Source organism: Canis aureus, chromosome 24, assembly GCF_053574225.1.
Source record: "Canis aureus isolate CA01 chromosome 24, VMU_Caureus_v.1.0, whole genome shotgun sequence".
Lineage (NCBI taxonomy): Eukaryota > Metazoa > Chordata > Mammalia > Carnivora > Canidae > Canis > Canis aureus.
In genome coordinates this window covers 52,503,956-52,531,140 of record NC_135634.1, presented here as the reverse complement: position 1 = coordinate 52,531,140, position 27,185 = coordinate 52,503,956, and the positions used below count along the sequence as shown (strand labels likewise).

At 64.6% G+C, this 27,185-nt stretch overlaps 2 protein-coding genes across 11 annotated transcripts; both read right to left on the bottom strand.

Moving 5' to 3' along the window:
• Nucleotides 1-3,527: 3,527 nt before the first annotated feature.
• NEU4 (neuraminidase 4) lies at nucleotides 3,528-12,257 on the bottom strand. Of its 10 annotated transcripts, XM_077869621.1 has the most exons (8): nucleotides 12,109-12,222; nucleotides 11,479-11,573; nucleotides 10,454-10,553; nucleotides 10,215-10,361; nucleotides 9,826-9,898; nucleotides 7,092-7,295; nucleotides 6,664-6,919; nucleotides 3,528-5,406 (listed from the first exon to the last, which is right to left on the bottom strand). In XM_077869621.1, exons 6-8 carry the CDS (start codon nucleotides 7,290-7,292, stop codon nucleotides 4,421-4,423), a joined length of 1,443 nt encoding a protein of 480 aa, XP_077725747.1. In that variant the 5' UTR covers nucleotides 7,293-7,295; nucleotides 9,826-9,898; nucleotides 10,215-10,361; nucleotides 10,454-10,553; nucleotides 11,479-11,573; nucleotides 12,109-12,222; the 3' UTR covers nucleotides 3,528-4,420. The 10 variants fall into 10 exon arrangements, with proteins under 10 accessions (XP_077725747.1, XP_077725746.1, XP_077725748.1 ...); XM_077869620.1 differs by lacking the exon at nucleotides 11,479-11,573 and having other exon boundaries at nucleotides 12,020-12,153; XM_077869622.1 differs by lacking the exon at nucleotides 11,479-11,573 and having other exon boundaries at nucleotides 12,109-12,139.
• Nucleotides 12,258-12,313: 56 nt separating this feature from the next.
• On the bottom strand, nucleotides 12,314-25,126 carry GAL3ST2 (galactose-3-O-sulfotransferase 2). The gene is made up of 4 exons (XM_077869629.1): nucleotides 24,985-25,126; nucleotides 17,266-17,346; nucleotides 15,907-16,177; nucleotides 12,314-15,346 (listed from the first exon to the last, which is right to left on the bottom strand). Exons 1-4 carry the CDS (start codon nucleotides 25,011-25,013, stop codon nucleotides 14,531-14,533), a joined length of 1,197 nt encoding a protein of 398 aa, XP_077725755.1. The 5' UTR covers nucleotides 25,014-25,126; the 3' UTR covers nucleotides 12,314-14,530.
• Between the last annotated feature and the right edge of the window lie 2,059 nt (nucleotides 25,127-27,185).

The window sequence follows — 27,185 nt, the reverse complement described above, 5'->3', positions numbered from 1 at the left end:
ACTTCTCATGCCGTGGACCCCGCACAGATCCCAAATAGAACTATAAATGAGAAACCCTGCAAGACGCAGAGGGCAGGGGCGAGTTCCTTCACGGAGGAGCAGGAAAACCTTCCTAATGCTGCCTCGAAATCAGCAGCATAAAGAGAAGGTCGAGACAAACTGGAAAACACTTTAATGTGGCAAAAAAAAAAGTGTCAAAGCGAGCTAAGGGAAAGTATTTGTAATGCTACATAAAAGGTCAGGGCTGCGATTATGTAAAGATGTAAAATACGGAAAGGGCAAGGGCACAGGCACAGCGGGAAAGTGAACAGAAGATATGATGAGGCAGTGCTCACCTACACACACAGACACATGCACGTGCACGCGGACACGTGTGCACACACGGACACCAGCATGTGCACACGTGTGCACGTGGACACGTGTATGCACATGCACACAGACACATGTATGTGTGCACATCACACATGTGCTCATCCACACGTGTAGGCACCACGTACACAAGGACACACACATGTGCGCATGCAGCACACACCATACACACATACATGTTTTCCATGTATGTATATATATTCTCTTAAGCAGCAAAAGGATGTTTATTGTTACTCATAAGAAAAATGCAGATTACAACCACCGGAACCATGAGGATGCGCCCTAGAGGGGGGTGGGGAGTCGGGGAAGCGGCCCTGCCGGCATGACTGGAGAATTGTGTGTTTTTTTTTTTTTTGGAAGATTTTATTTATTTATTCACGAGAGACACAGAGAGAGGCAGAGACACAGGCAGAGGGAGAAGCAGCTCCCAGCGGGGAGCCCGATGTGGGACTCAATCCCAGGACCCCAGGATCACGCCCTGAGCCCATGGCAGACGCTCACCAACTGAGCCCCCCAGGTGCCCGAGAATTGTGCTTTATCCGGCAGTCAGCCAAGCGTCTGTCCCTTGACCCAGGAATCCACAGGGAGAAGCATCTGCCAGGAGAGGCCCCGGGAGTGGGGGGGGCAGAGCAGGAAGGCCTGACCCAGGCTCTGAGTGAAGCGGGGGCTGCAGTGCTGCTCAGTGTGGGGTGCGGGCCCCAAGGAGGGTGGCAGCTCGCTGCCCCTCAAAGGAACCGAGTTCACCTCCTATCAAAAGATAAGGGAGCCCTGGGACATCCGGGGGGCTCAGCAGTTAAACGTCTGCCTTTGGCTCAGGGCGTGATCTCAGGGTCCCGGGATCGAGTCCCACATCAGGCTCCCCGCAGGGAGCTGCTTCTCTGTCTGCCTGTGTCTCTGCCTCTCTCCCTCTGTGTCTTTTATGAATAAATAAATAAAATCTTAAACAAAAATAATAGATAAGGGAGCCCTGTGAGCCTAAAAAAATACCAAAATTACAAGTAAAAATCTAATTGATTAACACATTTTGGGTATGCTTTTTAAAAAAGAAGTTCATATTCTGAAAAAAAAAAGGACAAAAACGCACAAAGCAGAGAGGGCAGGAAGCGGTGGCCTCACCCAGCCACCGGCCGGGCCACCCGCTGGCAGCACGGTGGCTCAGATAAGAAGCGAGGGCGCAGGGCGCAGTCAGCACTTTGCTGCTCATCTTCCCGGAACCGGCCCCTGCCCCCGCCCCCACTGTTTCCATCACCCCCCCCCTGCCAGGCCCAAGGCCTCGCTGGGGCAGCTCGCCCACGCCCACCCTGCAGGTCCCTCCTACCTCACCCAGGGTGGCAGGTGGCGGGGGGGGGGGGGGGGGGGGGGGGGGGCTGCAGGAGGACTTGGTACCAGCCTGGGCTTTGCAAATGAGGCTTGAGGCGGTGGTAGAGAGCTCCCAGCCTAAGTAAGGCCTGTGGCCACCCCAACAGCGGGGCCAGGGGAGCCCTACGCAGGGAGTGCCTCTGCCCAGGTGCAGATCCCTCCTACCACCTGAGCTCACCCCTTCCCTGTACAGAGCTGGGGACAAGAGCTGGCCACCTCAATACAGGAGTCCCGGGTCACGCAGGACAGGAAGGGCAGGTGTCCCAGCCCTACCTGGAAATCCAAGGTGGGGGCCCTCGAGGACCGGGGTGGGGGGCATGGGCAAAGGTCTCCCGGCAGGACAGACGTACCGACCCCGAGGGGGACCTGCCCTACGACTGGGAAGGCAAGGCTGGTGGCCCGGGCCCCGGGGTTTTGGCCCCGACAGGTGGGTAGCAGGTCTGGACAGATGCCCCTCCGTGCGTGGGTGAGGCTCCTGCGTTCTTGGGGAATTGGGTGCACATTGGGGGCAGCCTAGCCAGCACCACGTTGACCCCCACTGCTGGAGCCTGTCAATGGCTGCTCCACCGTGGCCTCCGGGGTGTCCCGTGTCCTCAGACCCCAGTCCCACGGTCCCACCCACCTGTGGGGCCCATGCGCAGGGCTCCAGAGCCACTGCCTCAAGGTGACAACATCCAATGACATTTCCGCGAGTCCGCGGCCCGAGCACCCGCCCAGTCTGCAGCCCTAGCCGCGCACCCTCTCCGCTCACTCTAAGGCCCGCGCTGCTTTAAGGGACCAGACGTGCTTTAAAGCAGTTTAGGCTCACGGAGCAATGGAGCAGTAGTTCGCAGCCTCCAGCACCGCCCCCCCGCTCCCCCAGCCTCCCCGGGTCAACGGGCCCCTTAGACGTGCGACCGTTAGCGCTGAGCTGACGGTGGCCCGGAATCCGTGACACGCTGGGCCTTACTCTCGGTGCTGTGTACCCCATGTCCCCGCCAGCCGGGGCCACACGGCGCAGCCTCCCTGCCGAAGGACCCCCAAGGCTCCACCCGCTCATCCCTCGCTCCCACCACCTCCAGCGACCACCGGCCTTGCCCCCACGTCACAGGCCTGCCCTTCCGCGTCACCGGCATCACACGGTGGTGACCGCCCGCACTGGCCTGACTTAGTGACGCGCATCTCGGCTCCCCCATGCCTCCTCTGGATGCACATCCACGTACTCAAGGGCCCCCTGCTTCCCTGCAAGCTTTGGCAACCGTGAACAACGCCGCCGTGAGCACTCACGCGTGGGATCCCATGTGGACGTGAGGAGCACAGTGCCGGATCCCACGCTGCGACGTTGCTTAGTTTTATAAGAAATGGCCGAGCTGTCTCGCAGCTGGTGCCCCGTCCTGTGCTCCCACCAGCCTGAGGGGCGAGTCCCAGCGGCTCTCATCCACCCTCGGGGCCCACGGCGCTGCGGGCGGTCCAGGTGCCCGCGTCCTGACCCGACCCCGTGGGGTCTTGTTTGTGGGCTCCTTCCCGATGACATATGCTGTGCAGCATCTTTCCATATGCTCGGTTGCCAAAATATACAAACAACTCTTAAAATTCACCAATAAAACAAAAAAAGAGGCAAAAGCTCGAAATAGACACTCACCAAAGAAGGTGCACAGATGGCACAGCCGCTTTGGGAGGCAGGCTGGGCAGCTTCCTGCGATGCGGAAGCACCGGATAAACCAGCGCGAATCACCCCGAAACGCTCGACGGAAGCCACATCCCCTGGGGTTCTCCTGGTGTGTGGGTTTTGAATTATGGATTCAGATTCTTTACTAGGATTCTTCAGATTTCCTATCTCCTCTTTAATAAGTTGTATTTTTCCAGGAATTGTGCATTTAGTCTACATTTTCAAGTTTATTTGCATAAAACAGCTCCGAACACCTTGAGATCTTTGAACATCTACAGGAGCCCGGCGGGCCCGCTCTCACTCCTGATCCTGGTTCTGTGCGCTCTCTCTCTCTCTCTCTCTAAATCATCAGCCTCATCAGGGGTTTATCAGTTTTATTAGTTTTTTAAAAACCGGATTCTGGCCCTATTTGTTCCTTCCACTGCATTATTTTTCCTGCCCCGTCTGGTTTTGTTCCTGACTCTCCTCTTCCTTCTGCTTCCCCTGGACTCGGTTTGTTGCCCCTTCCTCAGGTGGGGGCATCCGCGGGCCACCCCCCCCCATGTTCATCTCCCAGACCGTGTGTAGTGTTCGCATAATTTCAAAATCTTTTCTCATTTTCATTTTCTCATTTTCAGAAGCCATGCGGCTTCTTCTTTGAACAAGGAGTGACTCGGAATCATGTTTCTTAATTTTCAGATACAAGGAAGGTTTTTAATTTCCTTTCGTTTTTATTTCACTGTAATTTTCAATCCTCTGAAGTCTTGCAGAGACTCGGTTGCGTGATCCCACGTAGCATCAATTTCTACTCCTGTGTGCGTGTGAACATGCGGTTCCTTCTGCAGTTGCTGGGCGCGCGCGTGTCTGTTAAGTCAAGTCTGTTAGTCAAGTGGCCAAGTCCGTGTCCTCACTGACTGTCCGTCTGCCCCGTCAGGTTCCGAGACGTGTGTCTACAATCTTCTACTACAACTAGGGATCTGTCTTCTCCTACACGTCTGCCCGCTCTCCTTCCGCGCTGTGGAGCGCACCGTCAGGTGCCCACCGCGGGTATGGCCCGAGCGCCTGTCAGGAAGGCTGGCAGCGCTCCAGGGGCTTGTCCCCGGGGGGGCGCGGCTCGGGGCCCCCGCGCACGTTCTGCAGGACCTCAGCGAGGGAGAACATGCAGAAGGAGATCTCCTCGTAGGAGACCCTGGCCCCACTCTCATACAGACAAGCAAAGGTCAGGGCTCCCTTGGGGGTGCGCCCGACGGACGCCAGGTCAGAGTAGCCACTGGGGCCCTCGTAGATCACCCAGGGCTCCGTCCAGCTGTGGGGGTCCAGGGGGGAGCGGCTCAGGCGGATTCCCATGTGGAGCCGAGCCCTGCGCCCCGCCGGGTGGGAATACAGCAGCCAGGTGGGGCTCTGAGACAGGGTGGCTGGGGGCCCTGGGAGCTTCGGGGTCTGGGCCTTCCTGGGGTTCCTGAGCCCAGGCCCTGGGCCAGGCTCCTCAGGGCCGTCCCTGCACCCCTCCATCCTGCTGAGCCCCAGGTCCCCTTGGGGGTCTGTGGTGCCCTCCTTTGACGGCTGCTGGACTCCGGGACAGAGGCGTGGGGCCTGGGGGTGGTTTCTGGCACCCGCTGACCGTCCCTCACCCCTTGGCCCGCTGGAGAGAGGGGCAGGAAAGCCCAGGACGCTGCCCTGGCAGCCCCGGGCGGTCTCAGCCAGGGCGGGCACAAGCTCCCCGGGCAGGAAGGAGGTGCCCCCGTCTGCACTGAGCGCCTGCACGCGGCTGCCCAGGGGGCTCCGGGCGTTGCAGTAGAGGATGCTGCCGGCCTGCCCGCCATCCACCACGGCCAGCTGGCACTCGCCTGAGCGGAGGTTGGGCACGAGGCCTCCGCGGTGCCAGGTGCGACCGTGGTCGTCGCTATAGAAGGTGAAGGCGTGGGGGCTGGTCCTGCAGATCCTGCCGAAGCACTCCCGCCGGTCCACGCGGTACGTGTAGGCTGGCACCAGCAGGCGGCCCGAGGGCAGCTGGATGCCGTGGCCCGGGCCCACAGCGAACGTGGCCCAGTCTGCAGGCAGAGGGGCGGCTGGTTATCCCAGCAAGGGGACAGCTGCGGCCGCAGCCACGTACGGTCACCCTGGGGGTTGGGGAGGATCCAGAGCCAGGGCCTCGGATTAGGGGACAGCTCCTGAGGAAGCCACTACTGACCGGGCCCCCTCATCCACTCTGCTGCCCAGTCTGCACCCCCCAGGGCTGGACAAGCCTCTCTCCACCATTAGCAGGAGCAGGGAGCCCGGGAAGGCCACTCGACCAGGTTCTCAGCTGGGAGCAGACAGCCAGTACCTGAGCGGGGACACACAGGCTCAGTCCCGACAGAAGGGCGGCAGAAGGCAGAGGGTGTATGAGCACCGTGGTGGGGCCTGAGCCCCAGAGGAGTAGGCGGTTGCTGTGTCCTGTCCAGGCCTCAGAGCCCACCACACCCTTGGGCTCAGATCCTACCTACAGGGCCAGTGACCCCTCAGAGCGCCCTGGGTGGTCAGGCCCGAGGGGAGGGCGCAGCAGGAGAGCAGGGAAAGCTTTAGGGCCAGGCCGTGTGTCCAGTCCTGCACCCCCGCTGCGGTTCGCAGGCAGAGGGACAGTGTGAAGGAGGGACCTGGCCGCGGGGTTTGGGTGCTGAGAGCGAGGGACCTCGGCGCTCAGGCTCGCGAGATGGCCTGGTCCGCCCCGGCCCAGGGGGTCACCCACGGTCACCCCGTTACAGGCCCTGCGGTCCCGCGCAGAAACGCAGTGGGGGGCCCTGGGGCTTGGGGCCCAGGAGGCAGGACGTGTGGTGCCCTCCCCGCCCCCTGCACCTCACACGCCCCACCCCTGCTCGGGCCCGCCCCGCCCCCCTCGCGCACCTCACCCCCCCTCTCAGCCCCAGCCCCCGCCTCCGTGCCCCTCACTCCCCCACTTACCCTGCTCAGCCCCGCCCCGCCCCGCCCCCCGCTCCCTACACCTCATACCCCCACCTACCTGCTCGGCCCCGCCCCTCTCCGCCCCTCCCTGCACCTCACACGCCCCTCCCCTGCTCGGCCCCGCCCCTCCCCGTCCCTCCCCCCGCCCCTCACACCCCCACCTACCCTGTTCGGCCCCGCCCCTCTCCGCCCCTCCCTGCACCTCACACCCCCCTCCCCTTCTAGGCCCCGCCCCTTCCCGCCCCCCGCCCACCTCACACGCCCCTCCCCGGCTCGGACCCGCCCCTCCCCGTCCCCTCACCCCGCGCACCTCACACCCCCTCAGCCCCGCACCCCTGCCCCCCCCCGCCCCTCACACCCCCACCTACCCTGCTCGGCGCCGCCCACCGCCTCCTCCGTGAGGTCCCTGGCGGCGCCCCAGCTGCGCCCCGCGTCCCGGCTGGTCACGCAGCAGAGGCGAGCGGCGTTCCTGCCCGCGGCGATCTGCGCGGCCTCGGGCGTGCGGCCCCGCACCGCGATGAAGAAGAGGAAGACGGTGGCGGTGCGGGCGTCGTGCACCGGGCAGGGGTTCATGGAGCGGTGCTCCTCCAGGGCCGCCGTCGCCAGCACGCGCGCGGCGCCCCACTGCGCGGACACGGGGGGGGGCGGCAGGGCGCGCGGCCTCAGTTTACCTGCGCGCGGCGGTGCCCCGTCCAGGCCCCGCCCCCGTGCGCCCGCCCCGCCCCCGGCCCCGCCCACGCCCCGCCCTTGGTAGGCCCCGCCCCGCCCCGCCCCCCCCCGTGCGCCCCCGGCTCACCCGCACGGAGCCCCCGACCAGCGTCCCGCTCCGCTGCACCAGGCGGTGGGCGTGGGCGTCGTCGGGGCTGAGCCGCTGCTCCGCGAAGGCCAGCAGGGCGGGCGCGGGGGGCACGGGCAGCAGCGCGGGCACCCGGTAGGTCAGGCCGCTCCTCTCGCGCCGGAACAGCACGGTCCGCTCGGGGACGCGCGGGGCCCCCATGCTCTGCGCGCCCCGAGCCCCGGGGTCAGCGGGGGCGCCCCCGCCCGCCTACGCCCACCCGAGACTGCCCTGCAGGTGCACCCCCCCAGCCTCCATGGGCCCGCCCCCCAAAGCCCGGCCCCCCCCTGCGCCCCTGAGGCCCGCAGGCACCCTGCCTCCTCTCCGCCCGTCCTGGGAGTAGAGCCCGGCCCGGGCCCCTGACTCTGCGCACCCTCCACCCTGGGCCCGGGACGCCCGCCCAGCAGGGGGCTGGCCACGTGGACGGTCGGGGCCCACACCGGTCGGGTTTCCCCAAAGAGCCCCCAGACCACAGGGTGCAAGGGCAGGGAGACCCGACCCGCTGGGCGCCCGGCTCACTCTGTCCGACAGGCGCTTCTGGGAGATGCCCTCCCGGCCCCCCCCCCACCCCTCCCCTCCCCTCCCAGATCCGGGAATGTGGGGTTCTCAGGAGTGGCCAGGAGAGATGGGGAGGAGCCTTGCTGAAGCCAAGAGAGGGGAGCCGTGGGTCTCCTGCAGAGAAGGGGCCTGAAGTCCAGGTCCTAGCAGGACATCCGCGTTGGTAGGGGACCGGCCACCCTGCCCCTTGGGCTTCTGAGCAAAGCAGGGATGTGGGGGGCGAAGGGTGAGGTCCAGCAGAACAACCCCACCCACGGGGTGCCCCAGGTGCCTCCCACATGGGCCTCGAGGGAGCTAGAGGCAGCACAGGCTAGAGGAGCAGTGAGAGTGACCCCAAGGAGGCCTTGGACTTCACCACCCTGCTGTCCTGCCCCGTCCTGGGGAAGGGGGGCCAGGCCAGCTCTAGTCTGGGCGCTGGGGGTTCCACTGGGAAAGAGCTGCTCCCACACTATAGGAGGAGGAGACGCAGCCCACAGCCGAGGCTGCAGCCAAGACCCCTCAGTGTCTGACACCTCTGTGTCTGAGCCCCCCAGCTGTGAGCTCCCCAGCCTCTGAGCACCCCAGCATCCAAACCCCCCAACGTCTGAGCCCCCTGTGTCTGAGCCCCTCAGGGCTGAATCCTGCAGCCGAGCCCGCAGCTGGGCACAGAGACAGGAAGCCAGACTGGGGGAGGCGGGCTGAGCCTGGGGGTTCCCGCAGTGGAGGCTAACCTGGGGGTAGGCAGAGAGGAGCCAACCCTCTAGGCATTGGGGGGGGAGAGGAGCCAACCCTCTAGGCATTGGGGGGGGGTCGCCCCAGCTGGAAGCCACCAGGACGTTAGCATGGCCCCACAAGGCCCTCCTTGCCGCTGTCCAGGCCTCTCTTCCACAGCCCAGCACCCTGAACCCTGGCTGGGCTCCTGCTCCCCCTAACCACCTGTCAGGGCTCCCGTCCTTCAGAGGTCGGGAGGTTGCCTTGCTGCTGCTGGGAGTGTGCTCCCAGGGAACCCCACGAAGGGGCACACGGGGCAGGGGTGTGCACCTGGGGTCTGCAGTCCCTGCTGGGGCCCTTCCTCCCATGTGCACAGCAGCTGTGGGCTGGCCCTGGCCCCGGAGGGACGTGAGTGAAGGCGCGTGGTGAGGGAGCCCCGCACAGTCGGGGACTGCAGACGGCAGAAGGTGAGGGCTCCCGGGCGGGACTCGGGGCAGCCAGGGCCACTGCCACTGGAAGGGACCTGGGACTTAGCACCGAGTCAGATGGCAAGACACCCCACATCACACTCGGGAGCATGGCTCTCAGGACCGGACGGTGCACGTGCAGGAGGCAGCGGGATGAACAGGGGACGGCTGGGGACGGAATGAACCCCCCTATACAGCAGTGGCCATGCTGGGACCCACGGGAGGCCACACTGGCTGGCTCAGCCTCCACCCCCGAGGTCCCCCCCACAGGCCCGCACCTCAGGCCACCTGTTCCCAAGGCCACCTGCTCCTGAAGGCCCCCAGTGGGCAGCGCACACTGAGTCCAGCAGACACCCTGCCAACCTCAGCTCTGCCCCCGGCAGCCTCTGGGGCCATGAGAGCCGCTCCTGTGTCCTGCAAGCCCTGGGCCACCCCCCGGCCTCCAAAGGGTAACTGTGCCCAAGTGCAAAGCAGGTGCAGCTGCCGCGTGTCCCTCCAGGCTGAACAGACACAAGGGGACATTGTCTCCACTTGGCTTACTCCACAGGCCCTGAGACCCCCTGGACTCCAGGCCCCCCCCAGCCCCCCTGGGGAGCCAAGCAGGAGAGATGGAGGCCGCACAGACCAGCTGCTCACACTGCCGCCTGCACAGAGCAGGACAGGGCACCCCGGGCCATCCTATGTGGGCCCGGGTCTCTGCAGAGCCCCAAAGTCCCAGGGCGACCCCCTCAACCTAGGAGGAAGAGTTCTCTTCCTCAGGGGTAGCTGGCCAGGTCTGGCCACATCAGTAGGTTCCAAGGCTTGGTGTGAGCAGGGTAGGATGGCTGTGCCCAACATCCCACCCTCCAGACAGCTGTCCCCCGACCCCCACTCTCCTATCAGCAGGTCTCCGCCCCCGCCCAGGTCAGGACCCCAGCCTGCTGCGGGTCACTTAAAGTCACTTAAATGCGTGCCTATCAACAGCAAAGGGTTTTGCATACGTGTTTGGCCTTTTGGCGGAGGGGCCTCCTGGCCCTGTCACTTCCGGAAGGGTCTCCAGTCTGGGTGAATGTCCTGGGCCGTGCCGGGGGCCAGGACTCAGTTACAAACCACTGGCCTGGGGGAGCCGGGCCCCACACTCCTGCAGGCTGGCCCGCCCCCACTTTGACCCGCAGCCCCCCAGCCAGGTCACCGGCTCTCCGCGGCTACCCCGGGGCCCTGCAGGGCACCTGCCGCTCTGACCAGGAAACTGTCCCACGGGGACACCGTGTGGAGCATATGGCCGGGCGGCCCTCAGCCCGCGAGTGTGCCCCGCCCTTGCCCAAGGGCAGCCTGGGGGGACAGAGGAGCCTTGAGGGGCCGGGGGCAGGCGAGCAGGGAGGGGACTCACCGGGTGTCGCAGGAAGGTCGTGGAGCTGGCTGCGGGGCAGCTGCAGTTGCTTCTGCTTCTCCAACCCAGTGAGCGCAGCAGGGACAAGGGCTGGCTGTGCGGGGCGGGAGCCTGGACTGGCGGGGTCCCAGGGCTGCGTCCTGCCAGCTGTGTGGCCCCCAGAGAGGGCGGTGCAGATGGGCACGGCGGGAGGGGGGGAAGCCCTCTCCGCCCTGCGGTGCCTGGAACTAGGGGCTCACCTCCAACAAGGCTGGGCTGGGACCGCGGGTGCCAAGGGCCGCAGCTGACCGCTGACCCCTGGATCTCTGCTGCCTCCAAGCCTCCTCCAGAGACCTGCCCCTGGAAACCCAAGTGAGCACTCGTGACCCTCCCAGCACGGCTCGGACACCCAGAACGCAGGCCCCTTGGGCTCTCACTGGGCTTCAGCCCCGTGTCCATGTGAGGTGGCCGGCTCAGACTTGGAGGGGACAGCCCCCACCCTAGCACCCATGGCCTGGTCAGGACTCCCACCCGTGGCCTGGTCAGGACTCCCACCAGCTGGGCCCTTTCACCAGTGACCGTGTCCAGGTGACCGCCGCCCGGGGGCGTCAGGGGGGCCCTCAGCAGCCCAGGTGTGGGTGAAAGGGCTCTCTGGAGGGCCGTCCTGCTCAGGCTCCCTGCGCCCCACCTGTACCCCCTTGACCTGCCCTCTGACAGCAGGACCACGGGACAGACCCCAGCACCTGACTTGGACTGCCCACCCGCGTGCACCCGCTGACCTCCCTCCCACATTCTTCCTGAAGCTCTTCTTTCCGGCTGGTCTCTTAACTCGGGCAAAGACCCGGCAGGTGCCGCATCCCGGGATGGACACTGAAACTGGCCCCCCTGCCCCCCGCAATAACCTCGGCCCGGAGGAAGAGCTCTGGGGGCCCGACCATCCAAACTGTGGGAGCCGCACCCCCGACTCACTGTGCAGATGGACCACGGGGCACGGGCGACCGCACAGTCGCCCTGACCTCATATAACACTAAGACCCCTGCCCTGGGAGGACACGAGCCGCACGGACATCACACACGACGACTACGTTTCGGCAGGTTTCCTTAAGGCACACGCGTGACTTTACGCCTCTACAGACAATGACAAGGCTCCCCTTCCCGAATAGTCCTCCTGACCCTACATAAAAGGAAGCCATCCACCCTGGCTCGGGAGTTGGGACAAGGTATTCCCCTCGATCCCCTTACTGCCTACAACCCAAGCTTCCTTTGGAGACCGCCTACCCACCCACCTGCTCAGGTCCTCGGGAGACCTGGGGAGAGGAGCAAGGAGACCCCCAGGTCAGTACCCTGGGCCACCCGTGCCCAGATGCAAGCCCAGGCTGTGCTGTGGACGGGAAGGGGGAGACGAGGATGTGAGACAGTGCATGTCCTCACTCCGGGCAGCCCACTGAGGCCCTGGAGGAGGGCACAGTGACCCTCCTCTGGGGGTTCGGCGGCCTCCATGGGGACACCTTGCCAAGGGCAGCGGGCAACCGTAGCCTGACCCCCCAGGACCTGCGAGTCCACCTGAACCCGTAGAAACTCCTTAGGAAACTGGCTTTCTCTCCCCGCAACACATGTGGGTGCTCCTCCCCTGGCACACAACCCCCAGTGTCCATCTGGAGGGGCTCAGGACCCGGGTTCCGGTAGCCGGTGCTAAATGACCCTCTCCTAACCACAGATGGCCCCCTGGCTCCCAAAGTCACTTGGCGACTGGGCTCTCCCTCGCCCCCTCCCACCTTGGGCTGGGACAGCTCTTCCCACGCCCGCGTCCTGCCCCTGGGCTTTCACCTCTGCACGCCGACCACGTCTCTTGGTCGTTCGATCTGGACCCCAGCGTCTCCACATCAGACACGACCCCCCACTTCCCAGGGCCTCACCCAAACCGTCTCCCTTCCTCTGTGCCCAGCGTTCGGGCCTCCCGCTGCGCCCCCAAGCTGCCGCACGGCCCGTGCAGGGGGGCCCTCCGGGACCGCGGGAGGAGGCGGCCCACACACCGGCCTCATTCCCTCTGCTCGGGGACTTGGGGTTTGGCTTTGCTTGTTTTACGTTGTTAACACCGAGGAATGCTTGAACGACAAACACTTCACCGTTTGAAAAGCTTTTATTCATAGACGCTCCCAAAAATACTCAAAAAAAATTTAAGTATGCTCGTAATGATCTTTCCTGTCCACTCATGGAGGGGAGCGAACGGCTCCTCCTAGGCCCCCATCCCCTCTCCTCTACAGACACACGAGAGAGCTGGGCGCTCTGTTTTGGTTTTTTTGCTTGTGACAAACGATATTCTATTAGTTTGAGGCTGTATCGTCTGTGCTGAGGGGACAGGAGCACGCGGCCACCCCACCGTGTGTCCGCAGACAACACAGCTGCGCCCCTCTACGCGGAGCCCTCAGCCGGCCCGAAGCTGGAAGCTTGGAGCTCTATCCCCTCCACCTGCTCACCGCCCCGCGCCCCCACCACCACCCTGATAAATGTTTGCATGAGACACCAGCCGTTTTAAATGTGGAGATTTCACAGGAAAACCTGTATTTCCAGCTTCTCTTGACAAATCAGAAGGTCCGCCTCCTGGGCTTCCTCCGTGGCAGGGGCCCCTGCCCCCCCGCGGCCACCTGTCGTTGCCAAGGCCTGGGTGTCCCTCCGTCCGGCTGCTGAAGGGAGTCCGTGCCGGAATCCGTGCCCCGGGGCTTCCCTAGGCGCAGAGACTCGGGTGTTTGCATGGTTTTCCCGGCTGTTTGCCGACACGCCTCCCTCCAACCGTGTGCCCTTTACAGTGTAACAGTATCCCGAATTTCCTTCTGCGGAGACAAAACCAGTTTACATTCCTGCCAACCAGAGGCAAAAGCAAATACCCTCGATTCCACCTCCGAGTTCCTGCCCCACATGCAGCTGGGAGCTGAGCCACGTCTGTGCCGCGGGGAGGGGGCAGTGTGTGCCCTGGGCTGGCGGCTGGTGGCAGCGGGCATGTGGGCGCCCCTTTCCCGGAACCCGTGGAGCCTGCCCAATGCTCCAGGCGCTGAGTGTGACTGGGGTCTCTCTGTGGTTTCTTCCCCGTAAAGCCTCACTGCCTTTCAGGGACGTGGCGGCCTCCGGTTTCCCTGCTGTGATGACCCTCGGGGTCGTGGACGAGCGATCCTGGGGTTCCGTGGCTCCCCGTCCCTGTGCGGGGCTGGGGAAGCGGTGTTCGGTGTCCAGTGTCCTCTTACTCGCAACATCTCAGCAGTGTGTCCTCTAATCGCACTGAAAACTCATTCGTCCTACATCTCCCTCCATGAACCTGGGAGCTGCTGCCTGTTCTGACCACCGGGCTGGCCCTGAGGGGTGCGGCCAGGGCCCCACACAGAGCCCCTCCCCAGGTCCCTGGCCGGGCTCCTGGGGTCTTCAGGGCCAAGGACCCTCCCGTGGGAGGAAAGGGACCCCGGGCGCCCAGCAGATGGGCCGGGCTGAGCCTCTGTTTCTTGGGCACTGCAGGCACCCAGCATCTCTCGGGACCCAGGATCTACAGCCCCCGTGGGCACCCCTGCCGGCTCTCACCCGTGGGCTGCCAGACAGCTGGGACCGCGTCCCGCTGGGCAGGAGCCCCCCAGTCCCTCCCCACCATTGACAAACAGGGACAGCCTCCAGTGTGTCTCCGGGACGACGGCGGGTGTGAGCCACGGGCGAAGGTCCCGCAGGTCAGACGTTTCCTCCTGCACCGGTCATCCCGGGGGGCCATCCCAACAGGAAGCTGGGCTCTGACCAGAAGCGGTTTTCACATTTCTCAACCGAAACCCAATCTTCAGTCGCAAAGAAGCCGCCGACAGCCAGAGATGGGAAGCTGGACGTTCCGGATCCCTACGGCCTCCTGCCAGCTTCCAGGCGCTGCCCGCGGGCGGGGACTGCCCGGCATCTGCGACCAGCGCCACGGCCCACGGCCCGCAGACCCCGGGAGCTGCCGTGGACTCCTCGGAGGCCCCCCGACCCTGCTGTCCAAGCCCTCTGGATTCCCTGGGTGGGGTCCCTCTGATGGCCAAGGAGCCCGTGTATGTTCTTCCATCAACATGTGATTAAGTACCACTCCCTTTCCCACCTGCTGAGACCACCCCACCTGACGCACCAGGTCATCCCCACAGGCTGGGCGTGCCCACCACCCTGGACCAGGCTCCCACGGCAGAGGCGCCTCCAAGGAGGTGGATCACGGGTGGGTGCCTCCATGGGGGTCTCCGCCTGGCCAGCCACTGCCCCGGCAGCCCCCCACCGTGAGCCGGTGTCTCGGCGACGACGGGAGCGATGCCGGGACGGGGGCCTGTCCCTGGCGCTGTCCCTCTACTGGGGGAAGGGGATCTTCTTGAGGGGCTTGTTGGGGAACTGCAGGGCGTACAGGTGGGCCATGTACTGGAGCTCAGGCATGACCATCCTGCGACACACCTGCTGCGTCTGGTTGTCCAGGTCCGGCCGGAGGTTGTAGCCCAGGATGCTGGCGTCACCCGACTGGTAGGGGTGCAGCCGGGGGTCGGTGATCTGCGTCTTGTTCTTGGCCACGCCGTCCTGCAGGCACTGTGTCATGAGCTCCTGCCGCCGCGCCCGCAGCCGGGCCACTTCGGAGCGCAGGCGCCGGGGCCCCAGCTCGGCCTGCACGCGTGCCCAGAATGTGCGGTTGAAGTGCTGGTACAGGCGCCAGTCCAGGGCGCACCAGCGCTTGGCGCGCTCCTGGGCCTCGGGCGTCAGGCGGGTCACACTGAGCTGGCTGCGCGAGTTGAGGCGGAAGGCCACCACGTCGTCCAGCTGCCAGCGCAGCAGGTGCCGCAGCAGCACCATGGACTCGTCAAAGTGCTCGGCGATGAGCACCAGCTGGAAGCGCTTCTCCACGTCGGCCAGGCGTGCGCGCACGTAGCCCTCCTCTGCCGGCGCGTTGTTGTCGAAGCCCAGGTCGAACCACATGTTGTTCCTGGCGTGGGCGTTGTGCAGGCCCCCTTTCTGGTTGTAGTAGGTCCGCGGTGAGGCCAGGAAGGCGTCCAGGGTCCGCACGTTCCTGAACGCGGGGACGTAGCCCCTGTAGTAGATGAAGGAGGACTCCAGCTGGAACACGGGGTTTCTGAGGATGGAGAAGTAGAACGTGTCGTTGGGCATGATTTTCTGCACCTGTTTGGAGACACGATGGGAAGGGCTGGTGGCTGGCGGGTCCCTCGGGCGCCCAGGCGGGAGCTGCTCTCCTCTCCCCGCGTGGCCGCCAGTGTCCAGAAGGTCCCAAAACACTTGAAGTGAGCCCCACCTGCCTTCTCCCCACCCAGCCTTGGGGTGGCAAGTCAGGGACACCTTCCCCGGGAAGTGACCTCTACCCTGAGACCCCAGTGACCCAGAGGAGGAGCTGTGAGGGGTGTGCCCTCAAGGGGGACCATGTGCAAAGGTCCTGAGGAGGAAGAGGTGGGGGGGCAGTTGGGGAAGCAGGCGTCCAGGGACGCAGATAGAGAGAGCGCAGGCCACCAGGGTGCCCCCTGCACTTCCAGGAGCAAATTGGGGCAGCTGTCGGGGGAGGGAGCAGGGTGTGCAGCTCCCCCTGTGCCCACGGGAGGCTCTGGCAGGGTCTGCACGACAATGTCTAGACCACGACCACCCCCCCACGGTCACTCCTCAGAGGCACAAAGTGCCCCCTCCTCCGCTCCCCCCCTTTCCCAGCCCCATGGCCCCGCAGTTCCCCGCACCTCGGGCAGGTTGAACCTCAGGTGGTTGCACATGATGTTAAAACGCAGCTGCAGGCCGGGCTTCGAGCCCTCCCAGCCCTCCACGTAGCGCGCCAGGAAGAGCCAGGGGTACCCCAGGTGGAAGCTCTTGCCTGCGGGCAGCGCCACCGACAGGTTGTGCGTCTCCGCGAAGCGGAAGAGGATGTTGAGCACCGTGCTGCTGGCCGTCTTGTGCGTCTTGAGGAACATGACGTTGATGATGGGCGGCCCCTCGGCCCGGCCCCCAAGCAAGCTGGGAGGGGAGGACAGCATGGCCATGGTCAACCAGGGAGGGTCCGTGGACGACCCAGCCATGGGGACCACAAGCCACCTTCCGTCACCACCCCTTCCCTAATCTGAGATCCTCTAATCCACACTTTTTCTACCAGTGACTCCCAAACTCCGCACCCCAGCCTCAGGCCATCGTTGTGCTTCCATCCACCAGGAGGCCCCGAGCCATGTGGACCCCCAGGTCCCACTGGCACAGACCTGGTGGCTCCCTGAGTGGCTGCAGCATCCATCCCCCCTCATGCCACAGGTTGGGCCCCTGGGTCCCTGTAGCCCCTCTGGCCCCCAACCTCCTGTCTGGTCCCCAGGGTGCCCAGCACGGCTCTGGTCCTGTGGCCTGGACAGCACATCCAGCGCTTCTGGCCTGACCTTCAAGCCTGTACTGGCCAACCTGACACCAGGGCCAGTGGGGACGCTGGTGCCCACTCTCGTGACCCCAGGATGGCACCCACCTTGCTATGACTCCCGCCTGAGCAGCAGGCCCCCTTCATGCCCCAGTGCCAGTCTAGTAAGGATCCAGAGACCTGTGCCAGCCTGGGCAAGAAGGGGGACCAGCAGAGGGACCCAGGGACCTGTGGTACCCTGGGAGATCCAACCCGAGAGGTGGAGGGGCGGGGGGAAGAACCCTGGAGCCACAAGACCTCCTGGCGGCCGAGCCAAAGCACAGGGCCTAGGGGGCCATCCGTGGACCCTGGGCCTCACATAGGATGAACCTCACATAAGATGAACCACCGGCAGGCAGGGAGCAGGGCTCCGGACCTTCCCAGACCTGCCATGGACCCCAGCCCTGCCTCCTGGCACCTGCTCACCCTCTGCACACAGCAGCTCTGCCTGAGACACGCCAGCCCGGGGCCCACCTCCACCCCCGGAGCCCTCCCAGAAGGAAGCCACAGGAAGCCTCCAGAAGGCTATGGGATCCCCAGAAGGAAGGGCCCAGCCCTCCTCCTACAGGGAGGATGAACTGTCAGGACAGCCAGCCAGGGCTGGCTGCCACCCAGAAGGGGCCACGGGGGTGCCGTGCCCAAACCAGGGGGCACCCGGGGTAGCACTCACGGTGTGAACAGCCCGGTGTTCATGTACAGGATGCTGGCCAGCAGGAGCAAGATCAGGGCCAGGAGAAGGGCCTGGAGGCACCTGTGGGGCAGAGGGAGCCCTCAGCACCCCACCAGGGGCACGGGAGGGGCCGGCGCCTCCCCCCACCCCATCTGTCATTGCATGTCAGTCCGTACTGAGTATAGACCCGCACTCACCCGTGGGGGCCCTGGGCGGGGACCTGAGACCCAGGAAGGGCCTGCATCAGCTGATGGGTCTCAGGCCGGGTCCCCGGAGAGAGGCCCCCAAGCTCGCACCCCCAGGGGCACCTCAGGGGAGGTACCCCACAAGGGGACCTTTAGAGGGCCTGCTTGGGTGGGGTGCAGGCATTGGTCCCCCCAATCCCCATCGCCCAAGGAGGATGCTATGACCAGATCAGGGAACAGACAGGGCTGGGACACGGAGTACCCTGTGGCACCGGGGGGACCCCGTCCTGCCATCCCCTGACATGGAGCAGCAGCAGCAGGGCCACCATTCCAGCATCCCCTGCCCCTTCCTTCCACCAGCCAGGTGCCCATGTTAGGGCAGGGCACCCTAGAAAACACCATGACAAGGGGCCCCTGCCCCACTGGGGCCACCTGGGAGTTCAGGAGGGGCCTGGGAGAGGGGAAAGTGCCTGCGGTCTCCTCTATAAATCCTACTGCTGTACAAGCCACCCCAAATTCACACCTGAGGCCTGAGCCAGCCCCCAACCTCCAATGGGGTGTCTAAGGCATCAGGTCCCAATGTGCCCCCCAAGCCCCTTCCCCTGCTGGACGGGGCTCTCTTCTGCCTGGTCTGGGCCATCTGTCCCACCTTGTCTGGAGCCCCATCTGCTCACCTCCTCCTGAAAGCCTCCTGGGATGGTGGCAGCCTGCTGCCCTGCTGGTTGGCTCCTGTCCTTGCCCGGTGGCCCCGCTACCTCAGCAGCCCAAGTGACTTGGATTAGAAGGCCCAGCGTGCTCAAACCCACACCCTTAGTTTAAAAGGCAACGCTTGGGGCCCCTGGGTGGCTCAGTGCTTGGGCGTCTGCCTCGGGCTCTGGGCGTGACCCCGGGGTCCTGGGATCAAGTCCTGCATCAGGCTCCCTGCATGGAGCTGCTTCTCCCTCTGCCTGTCTCTCTCTCTCTCTGTGTCTCTCAGGGATAAATACATAAAATCTTTTAAAATAAATAAATAAATATAATCCAAAAAAAAAAAAACCCACTTGCTCTTGAAGTTTAATTTAAAAAATGGGGTGCCTGGCTGACTCAGTTGGTAAAGCATATGTGACTCTTGATCTCAGGGTTGTGAGCTCAAGACTCACACTGGGTGTGGAGCCTACGTTAAAAAATAAATAAATATAATACAAAGCCTCTGGAAGTTTAACACAATTCCCAGAAGAGAATGTTTAACTAGCAAGTCAGTTTTAAAGTTCAAATGGAAGTAAATCATACAGTAGGGGCCAGGAAAATTCTTTTTTTTTTTTTTTTTTTTTATCACTGTATTTCATTCCTGGCTTCTGGTGCCCCTGGCACATCCCGGCCATCGGGGGGACCTCCTGGCCCGGGCCTGGAGCTGGCCGCACCTCCCAGCAGCCCTGGGTCCTACTGCGGGAATGGTCTTTAAAGACCACAGTCTGGGGCCTGAGGTGCTCACTTCTCGGGAAGGCAGTGGCTTTGGGGCCCAGTCAGGTGACAGAGCAGGACGCTGCTCACATGAGGGCAGAGTCCCAGGGTCCCTCGTGAGCTCTCACTGCTACGTCGAACTGCCTCTCAGCTACAAGCCCAGGGCTGCGGCTTCCTGCAGGAACCCCTGCCCACCCCCCCGCCACCCGTCGTCCCCCGTCCTGCACGGCGGGCTGCTCTGAGGAACGGGAGGTGGGGAGCTGCAACGGCCCATCATGCCTCATCTGCTCCATCCACACTGCATACACGACAGCAACGCTAAGCCATTTCTCGGCAGTCTGCCCCTTTTTAAAAAAAGATTGTATTTATTTATCCATGGGAGACACAGAGAGAGGCAGAGACCCAGGCAGAGGGAGAAGCAGGCTCCCTGCGGGGAGCCCGATGCGGGACTCGATCCCAGGACCCCGGGGTCACTCCTGGAGCCCGAGGCAGACGCTCCACCACTGAGCCCCCCAGGGTGTTCCTATCCTGCCCCTTCTCCACGAAGGCAGGAGACCACCAGCCAGCACAGCATCGGGCTCCCAGCTGGAGGTGCCGGGTTCCCAGAGGGCCCGGTCATCTGCGTCCAGTGAGAAGCAACAAGCTCTCCCAAACCCCAAAGGGATACCCTCTGGAAGGCCACACTGTGGTCACGGGTCACAGGGTTCTTGAACCAGTCAAACCATTTCTTTTAAAGATTTTTCTATTTATTTGAGAGAAAGAGAAAGAGTGTGTGTGTGTGTGTGTGCGCGCGCGCGCACGCAGGGGGCAGAGGCAGAGGGAGAAGCAGACTGTCCGTGGAACAGGAAGGCCGATGCAGGACTCGATCCCAGGGCGCTGAGGTGGTGACCTGAGGCGCAGGCCGACCCCCATCAGACTGAGCCCCAGGCGGCCCTTGGAGCTGCTTCTCCTGAGGCCTTGAGACCCTTCCAGGCAAGACGGGTTGCTGCCCCTTTGGACCTGGTGCCTGTGAAGCCACAGTAGTTTTATGGCCCCACATATGATTATTTTAACTCCTGGGCCCTTATAGCCCTTATAGAACCATTTGAATGCCTGTTGGATAAGGACCCTGTGAAACGTTAACCAGGCCAGCCTGTAGGCCCGTGCTCTTCCTCAGACGGCGTCGTGCCGTGAGACTCCCTTCTGCACAACACGGCGTGTTTGCTGGCGCCTTGCCAGGGACCTTAATAAAAGTCCAGCACACACCGACCATCTGTTTGAAATTTCACCTCTAACATTTACAGTCGCCCCTGGCCCGGGGCGTTCGTCTCGGTCCTTCACAGCTGCACAAGCAGAACAAACAGTCCCCGGAGGAATCGGTTGGTTTCTATCAAGAGAGGCTCCTCCTTTGCCAAAAGATCCTCTGGTCCAAACAGCCCCAGGGTCTGCGGTGTCCCAGGCTGCAGAGGCGCCAGCGCGCCAGGTGGCCAAGCCTCAGGGCCGCGGCCAGGAGCCACTGCAGGTGGGCAGCGTGCTCGCCAGGCGGCCAGATTGGGGGGGTGCGGGACGCCGCTTTGGCCTGCATGTGCCTCACACCCGGGAGCTGCTCACAGACAGGCGTTCTTAGCAGAGGCCAAGGGACACGCAATTCTAAATGACTGGGTTGTTTGGTACATGAATTAAATGTCAATAAAACTGTTTAGAACGATAAAAAATAAAAAAAAATTTCTTAAAGAGCTCAGCTGCCATGGAAATTGGAAGCCAATAACTGTGGGAATAAATAAACACAGCTGGAGAGGGGGTCCGGGCTGACGACATTGCTTCTGAGGGGCCTGGGCGGACGGGCTTCCTTCCTGCCCTCCCGGGGTGCTCGCCGTGCCAGCACAAGGGTCCCTCCAGAGCAGCCTTTCCATCACGGGGGGGCCTGGGTTGCTCAGTGGACAGATTTTAAAGAGTCTCAAACATCCCACATCTGCAGTCACTGGGGGATGGGGGTGCTCCGGGCCCAGTGTCCGGGTGGCGGGCCTGCTGCCTGCCTCAGGAACGTCTGCGAGGCTGGTGGCCGGCAGTGGCAGGGGAGCCAGCAGGCTCCCGCCCAGGCCTCGCCAGAGGGGCCGCAGAGTCCCCGCGAGTGACACCAGCAGCCCTGCCAGCGGGGGCCTGAGAGCCGACGCCACCTGCCCGGCGGGGCTGGTCCAGTCCTGCTGGGCCCCAGGGGGAGTTCAAGGTCCATGAGCCCCAGGTGAGCGCCCCAGGTCCTCGGGGAGAACCCCCGGGCACCTGGGTAGGAGCCCTAAGACCTCTGGGATCGTGGATCACTCGTCCATCCTCAGCTCCGGGAGCTTCTGGCTCTGCGGAGCTTCTCTGCTAATGAGGGAGGGAGACTCACGAGGGTCTTTGTGGAAATGGGTTTTTACCGCATCGCGCACACACAGCCCTGCAGCTCCACCTGAGCAGCCCCTACAGACGGACATCCGCCTCAGTGGCATTCTAGAAGGACACAAAACCAAATGTCTGACGGTCGTTTGGTGGCCAGACAATTTCAGCCAAAATCTAGAAAAACAACACTGAGCCTAACCTCAGGAGCTGACAAGTCAGGCAGGCAGAAGCCCCAGAAGGCCCTGGGCTGCACCCAGCCCCCTGCCACCCACCCCAATCCCGCTCCACGGTCCCGCGGCCTGGGCAGAGCAGAACCACCAGGAAGGAGCCAGCCCGCCTCACACATGTGTAGGCTCAGTGGTCGAGGGCTGCGGAGCTGTGTGTCCACCCGCCCTCTGGACCCGGCCAGGGGCCTGCTGGGAACCCACTCTCCTCGGCGCATCCAGGGCCCCAACCGGAGCTCACGCAAGGGATTCAGAGTTGTCCGATACCCCCTCCCCGCACCCCCCCGCCCCCGGTCATCCATGCATGTCAACCTTGCCTGGGCCTCACCAGGCCCCAGGTGCACTGCAGGGCACAAGGGCAAGCCGAGGGTACGGGGGACAACGAGGGGACTGGTCATCCCTCAGGTCTCCCCCCGACAGCCAGAGGCCCAGCCTCGGGAAAGCAGGGCCCCGGGCTCAGCGGCCCAGGACGCACAGTGAGGGGCTGGCCTCCCGAGCCCCAGGGAGCGGGATCCAGGTGGGGCCGGGCGCAGCGCTGCCCGAGGTCTCCCCAAGGCCAGGGACAGCTCCCAGTGCTGGGGACTCTGTCCCCCGGGCGTGGGGCGGGGGGAGCAGGGCAGTGCCCCGGTGGCTACTCGGCTAGGCAGGGACCCCTGATCTCAGCCCAGGTCCTGATGTCACGCCCTGAGCCGAAGGCCGATGCTCCGCCCGGGAGCCAGCACCGCACTCCGACGTGTCGGGAGTGAACGGCAGCCTCGGACGCAGGAGGGACCCGTCACCCCTCTCAGCAGGGACTTTAAACTCCTGATGGCGAATGCCCCCCCTCCCCGGTCCCCCCGAGGCGTGTGTACGAGTCCATCTCTGAACCTCGTCCTGCTGGTTGCCTGAGTCAGGACGGGCGTACTCTGCCCCGAGGCGGGTCGCGGTGCCAGGTGAGCCCCGGGCGATGGCTCGACTCCCGGGCGTTCCACACCCTGTCCCTTTCCCTCCAACAAGGACGCCACACCTGCGGCCATGGCCCGGCCACCCAGACAAACAGTGGGTCCACCCGGCCCACCTCGGCCTGAGCCTCCCGCGAGCTGAGCAGCTCCCCAAACCCCGAGCCCCAGGCCTCCGGGAGGGCACTCCCTCTGGGACACAGCCTCCCCCCGTGGCCAGCACATGCCCCCCTCATTGGCAGCCCAGTCCCCCCTTCGCTGACCCCCCGCCTCGGGCCCGAGGCCCACACGCCGTCCGCATCCCCAGGGGCGGGTGCAGGGGCCCCCTCCTTGGCCCCGTGGGACCCGGCCCCAGAGACCCACTGCCGGAGGGGCCCAGGGATGGGTCCTTGACCCCAGCACAGACCTGGGGCCTCCAGAGGGGCGGCGGGATCCTGTCAGGGTCTGAGGGGGTGGAGGCGGCCTCCGGGGGGGAAGCATCAGGGCAGTCAGCAGGCCCCACAGCCCGCCCCCTTGCCCACGCCCGCCGCAGCCCCGCCTCAGGCCCCCGCGGCGCGGCCACCAGGCGCGGTCCCAGACGGCAGGGTCCTGGGTGGCTCCAGCAGGCGGGTGACCGCGCGGCTGGGCAAAGGCGAGCAGAGCACTTGCAACTGCCCTCCCAGAAGCTCCAGGACGGGTTGCCGGCACCCCCGACACCCAGCCCACTGGCCACACACGGGGGCAGCACCCTGGCAGCCAGCCATCAACCCCCGGCTGGCTCCCGCTTGGCCCCCGGCCCTTGGCCCACGGGATCTCCGCCCAGCCCACCCGTGGCCAGCACTGCTGGGCAACAGACGCTTCCCAGGTCCCCCGGAGCCCCCACGGCTCTCGGGACTGGCCCTCGGCCCGCAGCCACAGCCATCGGGTCACACACCTTCCAGGGGCTCACACTCACTGCGGGGTCCCTTGTGGGGTCCTCAGGGCCCCGCCCTCTAGGGGATATTCGTTCCCAGAAACAGAGCCAAGCCTCAAACCAGAAACACAGGTTTTCAGGAGGCCCCTCGAGTGACGAGTGACGTCCTCAGGGCCCCAAGCTGGGACATTCAGGTTTCCAGTCCAACCACCGAGACTCACCCCCCGGGGCTGCTTCCCCAGCGACAACGGGAGCCCTGCTGGGGATGCCGTTCAAGTCGGGGGTGAGGATATCGGTGCCTTAACAATCACCATCCAGGGGCCTGACGACACCACAAGCCCCCCTGGCGGGGAAGGTCCTGTCCTCGCCCCCAGCAGCTCCCCTGACTGCCCCCCACCCCCGGCCACGCCAGCCTGGGACTGTCCCCCTGTCCTAGGGCCACGGCTCAGTCTCCCTGTCAACGGGCCAAGCACGCTCGGCTAAGCGGGAAGAGCCTCCAAACATTTGCACAATTCAAGGAAAATAAACATAAGGTTCTGGATGTTCGGGGCCTTTTGAGGCTGCGGGGATGGTGAGTGGGACTGAGCGACCCAGGGAGCCCTGGCTCCACGGGCTGTGACCTGGACCAGTGAGCCCGGGGCACACCGAGCGGCTGTAGCTCCAAGCCGTGGCAGGACAGCCGTCCCCGTAGGTCTGGAACTCACTGTCCCGCTGCCCCATGGGCAGGCCGCCTCCTAGGACTCCCTGGGCCCCTCCTCTGCCTCCAGCTAATGGAGTGACCCCCCCCAAGCCTTTATGCCTCTTCCTCGCCGAAGGGTGACCACCCAGCTTCCAGAGGGGGGACACCTGACTGCCCCCCCGCTGGCTCCCAGGGGACCCCTGGCCTCACCCAAGGGAGGGAGTCACATCTTCAAACAGGCTGGTCATGCCTGGGGCCCGCGGGGAGGGCACATGTGAGGATGAGGCAGAGAAGGAAAATGCAAAGCATTTCCAGACACACCCTCCTTCCCCTAAACCGAGTGTCCAAACACCCACATCCCTCTGGGTGTACTCTGGGCACAGAACCACAGGGCCGGGCACCAGGACCCCGCGGGGGGGCTCACCCTAAGTCCCTCGGACTCCCCCATGGGCACCCCAAGGTGCACACGTGGGTACATGGCCCCGAAGTATTGGGGCCCGGCTGGGAGCCCCACCGAAGCCAGGGAGCAGCCACAGCAAATGGGGGTCCCGGGATGACAGCCAGGGGACAACGCCGGGGCCCTGGACACCCAGCAGCCGCCCACCTGGGCCTGAAGCCCATGCAGCAAACTGTCATCCCCTTGGCCCTGAGCCTGTGTCCCCCGAGAGGCCTGGGGGGACAAGCCGGGGTCACTCGGGGTCTGAAAGGAAGCCCCAGCGTGCAGAGTTCGGGGCAGGACTGCCAATCGGGTGACTTCCTTTAGTTTTATTCTAAGATCTTATCTCTCGGAGAGAAGCGCGCGCGAGCAGGAGCAGAGGGAGCCGGGCCACTGGGCAGGGAGCCCCCAAGCGTCCCGATCCTGGGCCCCAAGGCCATGAACGGCGCCTTCCGGCGCCCTGGTGACTTCCCTTTAAAGAGATGCCGAGCGGCTCGTTTCTGCCAGGTCAGGACGGCCCGGGAAGCCAAGAGGTGCGCTGAGCGAGCACGGGCCCCGGCCCCTTACCTGCGGTTGCCCCCCGGTGCGGCGGGCATGCTGGTGGGCCTGGGGCGAGCGCGGGGTGCGGGCTGGGCAGACGCAGGCGGCCGGCTGGGGCTCACGAGGGTGGGTGCGGCGCCCACACCGTGTGAACGTTAGTCCTGGGAGCTGACCTGCGCTCCGGTGCCAGGCCACACCCTCCGCCGCCCAGCTCGAGCTCCGGCTCAGGAAGAACCAGACCTGGCCTGGCCGGGTGTCTCCCGGTTCACCTGCAGGGCACCCACCTACTGCCAGGGGCCCCTCTGCCGGCGGGGGTGGTGGTGGCTGGGGACCCTCCAGGACCCCCAGACCCCGATGGCACATTCACGTGTGAGCTGAAGGCCGCCGGTCGGTCGACCCCTCGGAGGGTGAACGAGGGAAACACCGGATCAAATTCGAGACTGTTTGCTTCTCCTTCCCCAAAGCTGGCTTTATGTTAGGGGAGTTTCATTATTTTATTACATCTCGTGTGAAAAAAGAACTTTAGAAAAAGGACACGGTAATGCAAGACAGAAATACGAGATTTTTTTTTTTTTTTTTTTAGATTTTATTTATTCATGAGAGACACAGAGACACAGGCAGAGGGAGAAGCAGGGTCCCCGCGGGGAGCCCGATGCAGGACTCGATCCTGGGACCCCGGGGTCCTGCCCTGAGCCCAAGGCATCTGCCTTCACCACGAGGTCTCCGGGGGCCCCAGAAATAAGAGTCAGCTTCACTGCAGGCAGGTCCATTTCCCTCAGGAAACAGGTGAATGGACGTTGAAGTCATCGACCGGGGGGGGGATGGGCACGCCAGCAGCTCTCCACGGGTGCGGAGTCCCACAGAAAAGGGCAAAACCCAAGCTTTGGGGGGTGGCACCGGGCGGAGGCCCTCAGCACACCTGCCACCCGCCCACCGCCCCACACGTGCCTTAGAAGCAAGGTGGGTGTGCCGGGGGCTCGGGGAGGGGCCGCTGTGGGTGAGGCCAGGCTGGGGTCCCCCCGTCCCCCGGTGCCAGGACTCGCACCCCCAGGGGGCCGGCAGGAGGCAGCGTGTTGCTGCTGTGCATGCAGCATCGCATGGAGCTCCTGGCTCCCGCTCCGGGGGCACGGGGTCTGCACCTAGGACGACCCTCGACCCACTGGGTGGGGGGTGAGGCCCGTGTCCTCCCCCGGGGGCCTCCAGGAAGGATGATGGGGAGGCAGCACGTAGGTCACTTCCACGATGGGGGGACCCTGCCCAGGAGAGCATGTGACACCCAGACGCTTGCTGACGCGTGATAAACGCCCCCAGGATGCAGAAGCTGCCAGCAAGCGCCCGTCTCGTGCTGGTGGCTCGCCCGCCGTCCCGCTCAGGGCTGGAGTCTGTTCTGCGCCCGAGCAGCCACAGCTGCGGCTCCCCGCGAGGAGGGTCACGGCACACCTCATGCCCCGTCTCCCCGACCAGCAAAAGTACACGGCCAAGCCCCAGGCCGGGGGAAGGCAGTGGGGCCTCCACGAAGCTGCGGCCCATGCAGGGTAGGGAGCCGCTCCCCCACGGGGCCCCTGGGGCTGGGGGGTCATCCGTGGGACACCCCGTGCAGCGCCCCAGCCCCAAGCCAGGTGACAGGTCACTGGATGGAGAGCAGGTGGCCCCGGGGATGCTCACAGAGGGAGGCGCATGGCCCTGGCCCGAATTGGACCCTCCCCTGCATCCTGAGGTCCCCACCCCGGCCCCTCCTGGGGGCTCCTCTGCTTCCCCGGGGCCGTGGTGAGGCCGAGGTGCAGACAGCTGTCACCGCAGCCTCGAAGTGTCCCTCATCCCGGTCACCAGGGCCCAGGCACCGCGACAAGCACCCAGCTATGGGCTGAGCGGTGGGAGAAACCAGAGCTGCCTGCGTTGAAGGCCTGGCCTGGCCGTAACCCGGGCAGCAACCTCGGCCGTGACGGGGGCGGGGCTCGGGCACAGGACCGGGGACGCCGGCTGCAGGGGCAATGCCCGGTGTCTGAAGCCACGAGCCCCGGCCACTGGGGGCTGGGGGGCCCGCGGGGTGGGAAGGGGTGAAGGACGGGGAGCTGGCCGCAGGGGCGGCTGAGGGTGCGGAGGGCCAGGGTGAGGACCGGCCACGGGGTCGGGGAGAGGAGATGCCACGCAAGCCACGCTACACAGAGCGGCCTGGGGACGAGGAGCGGACGAGACACACGGCCAGGGTGTGGGCCCCCGCCCCTCTG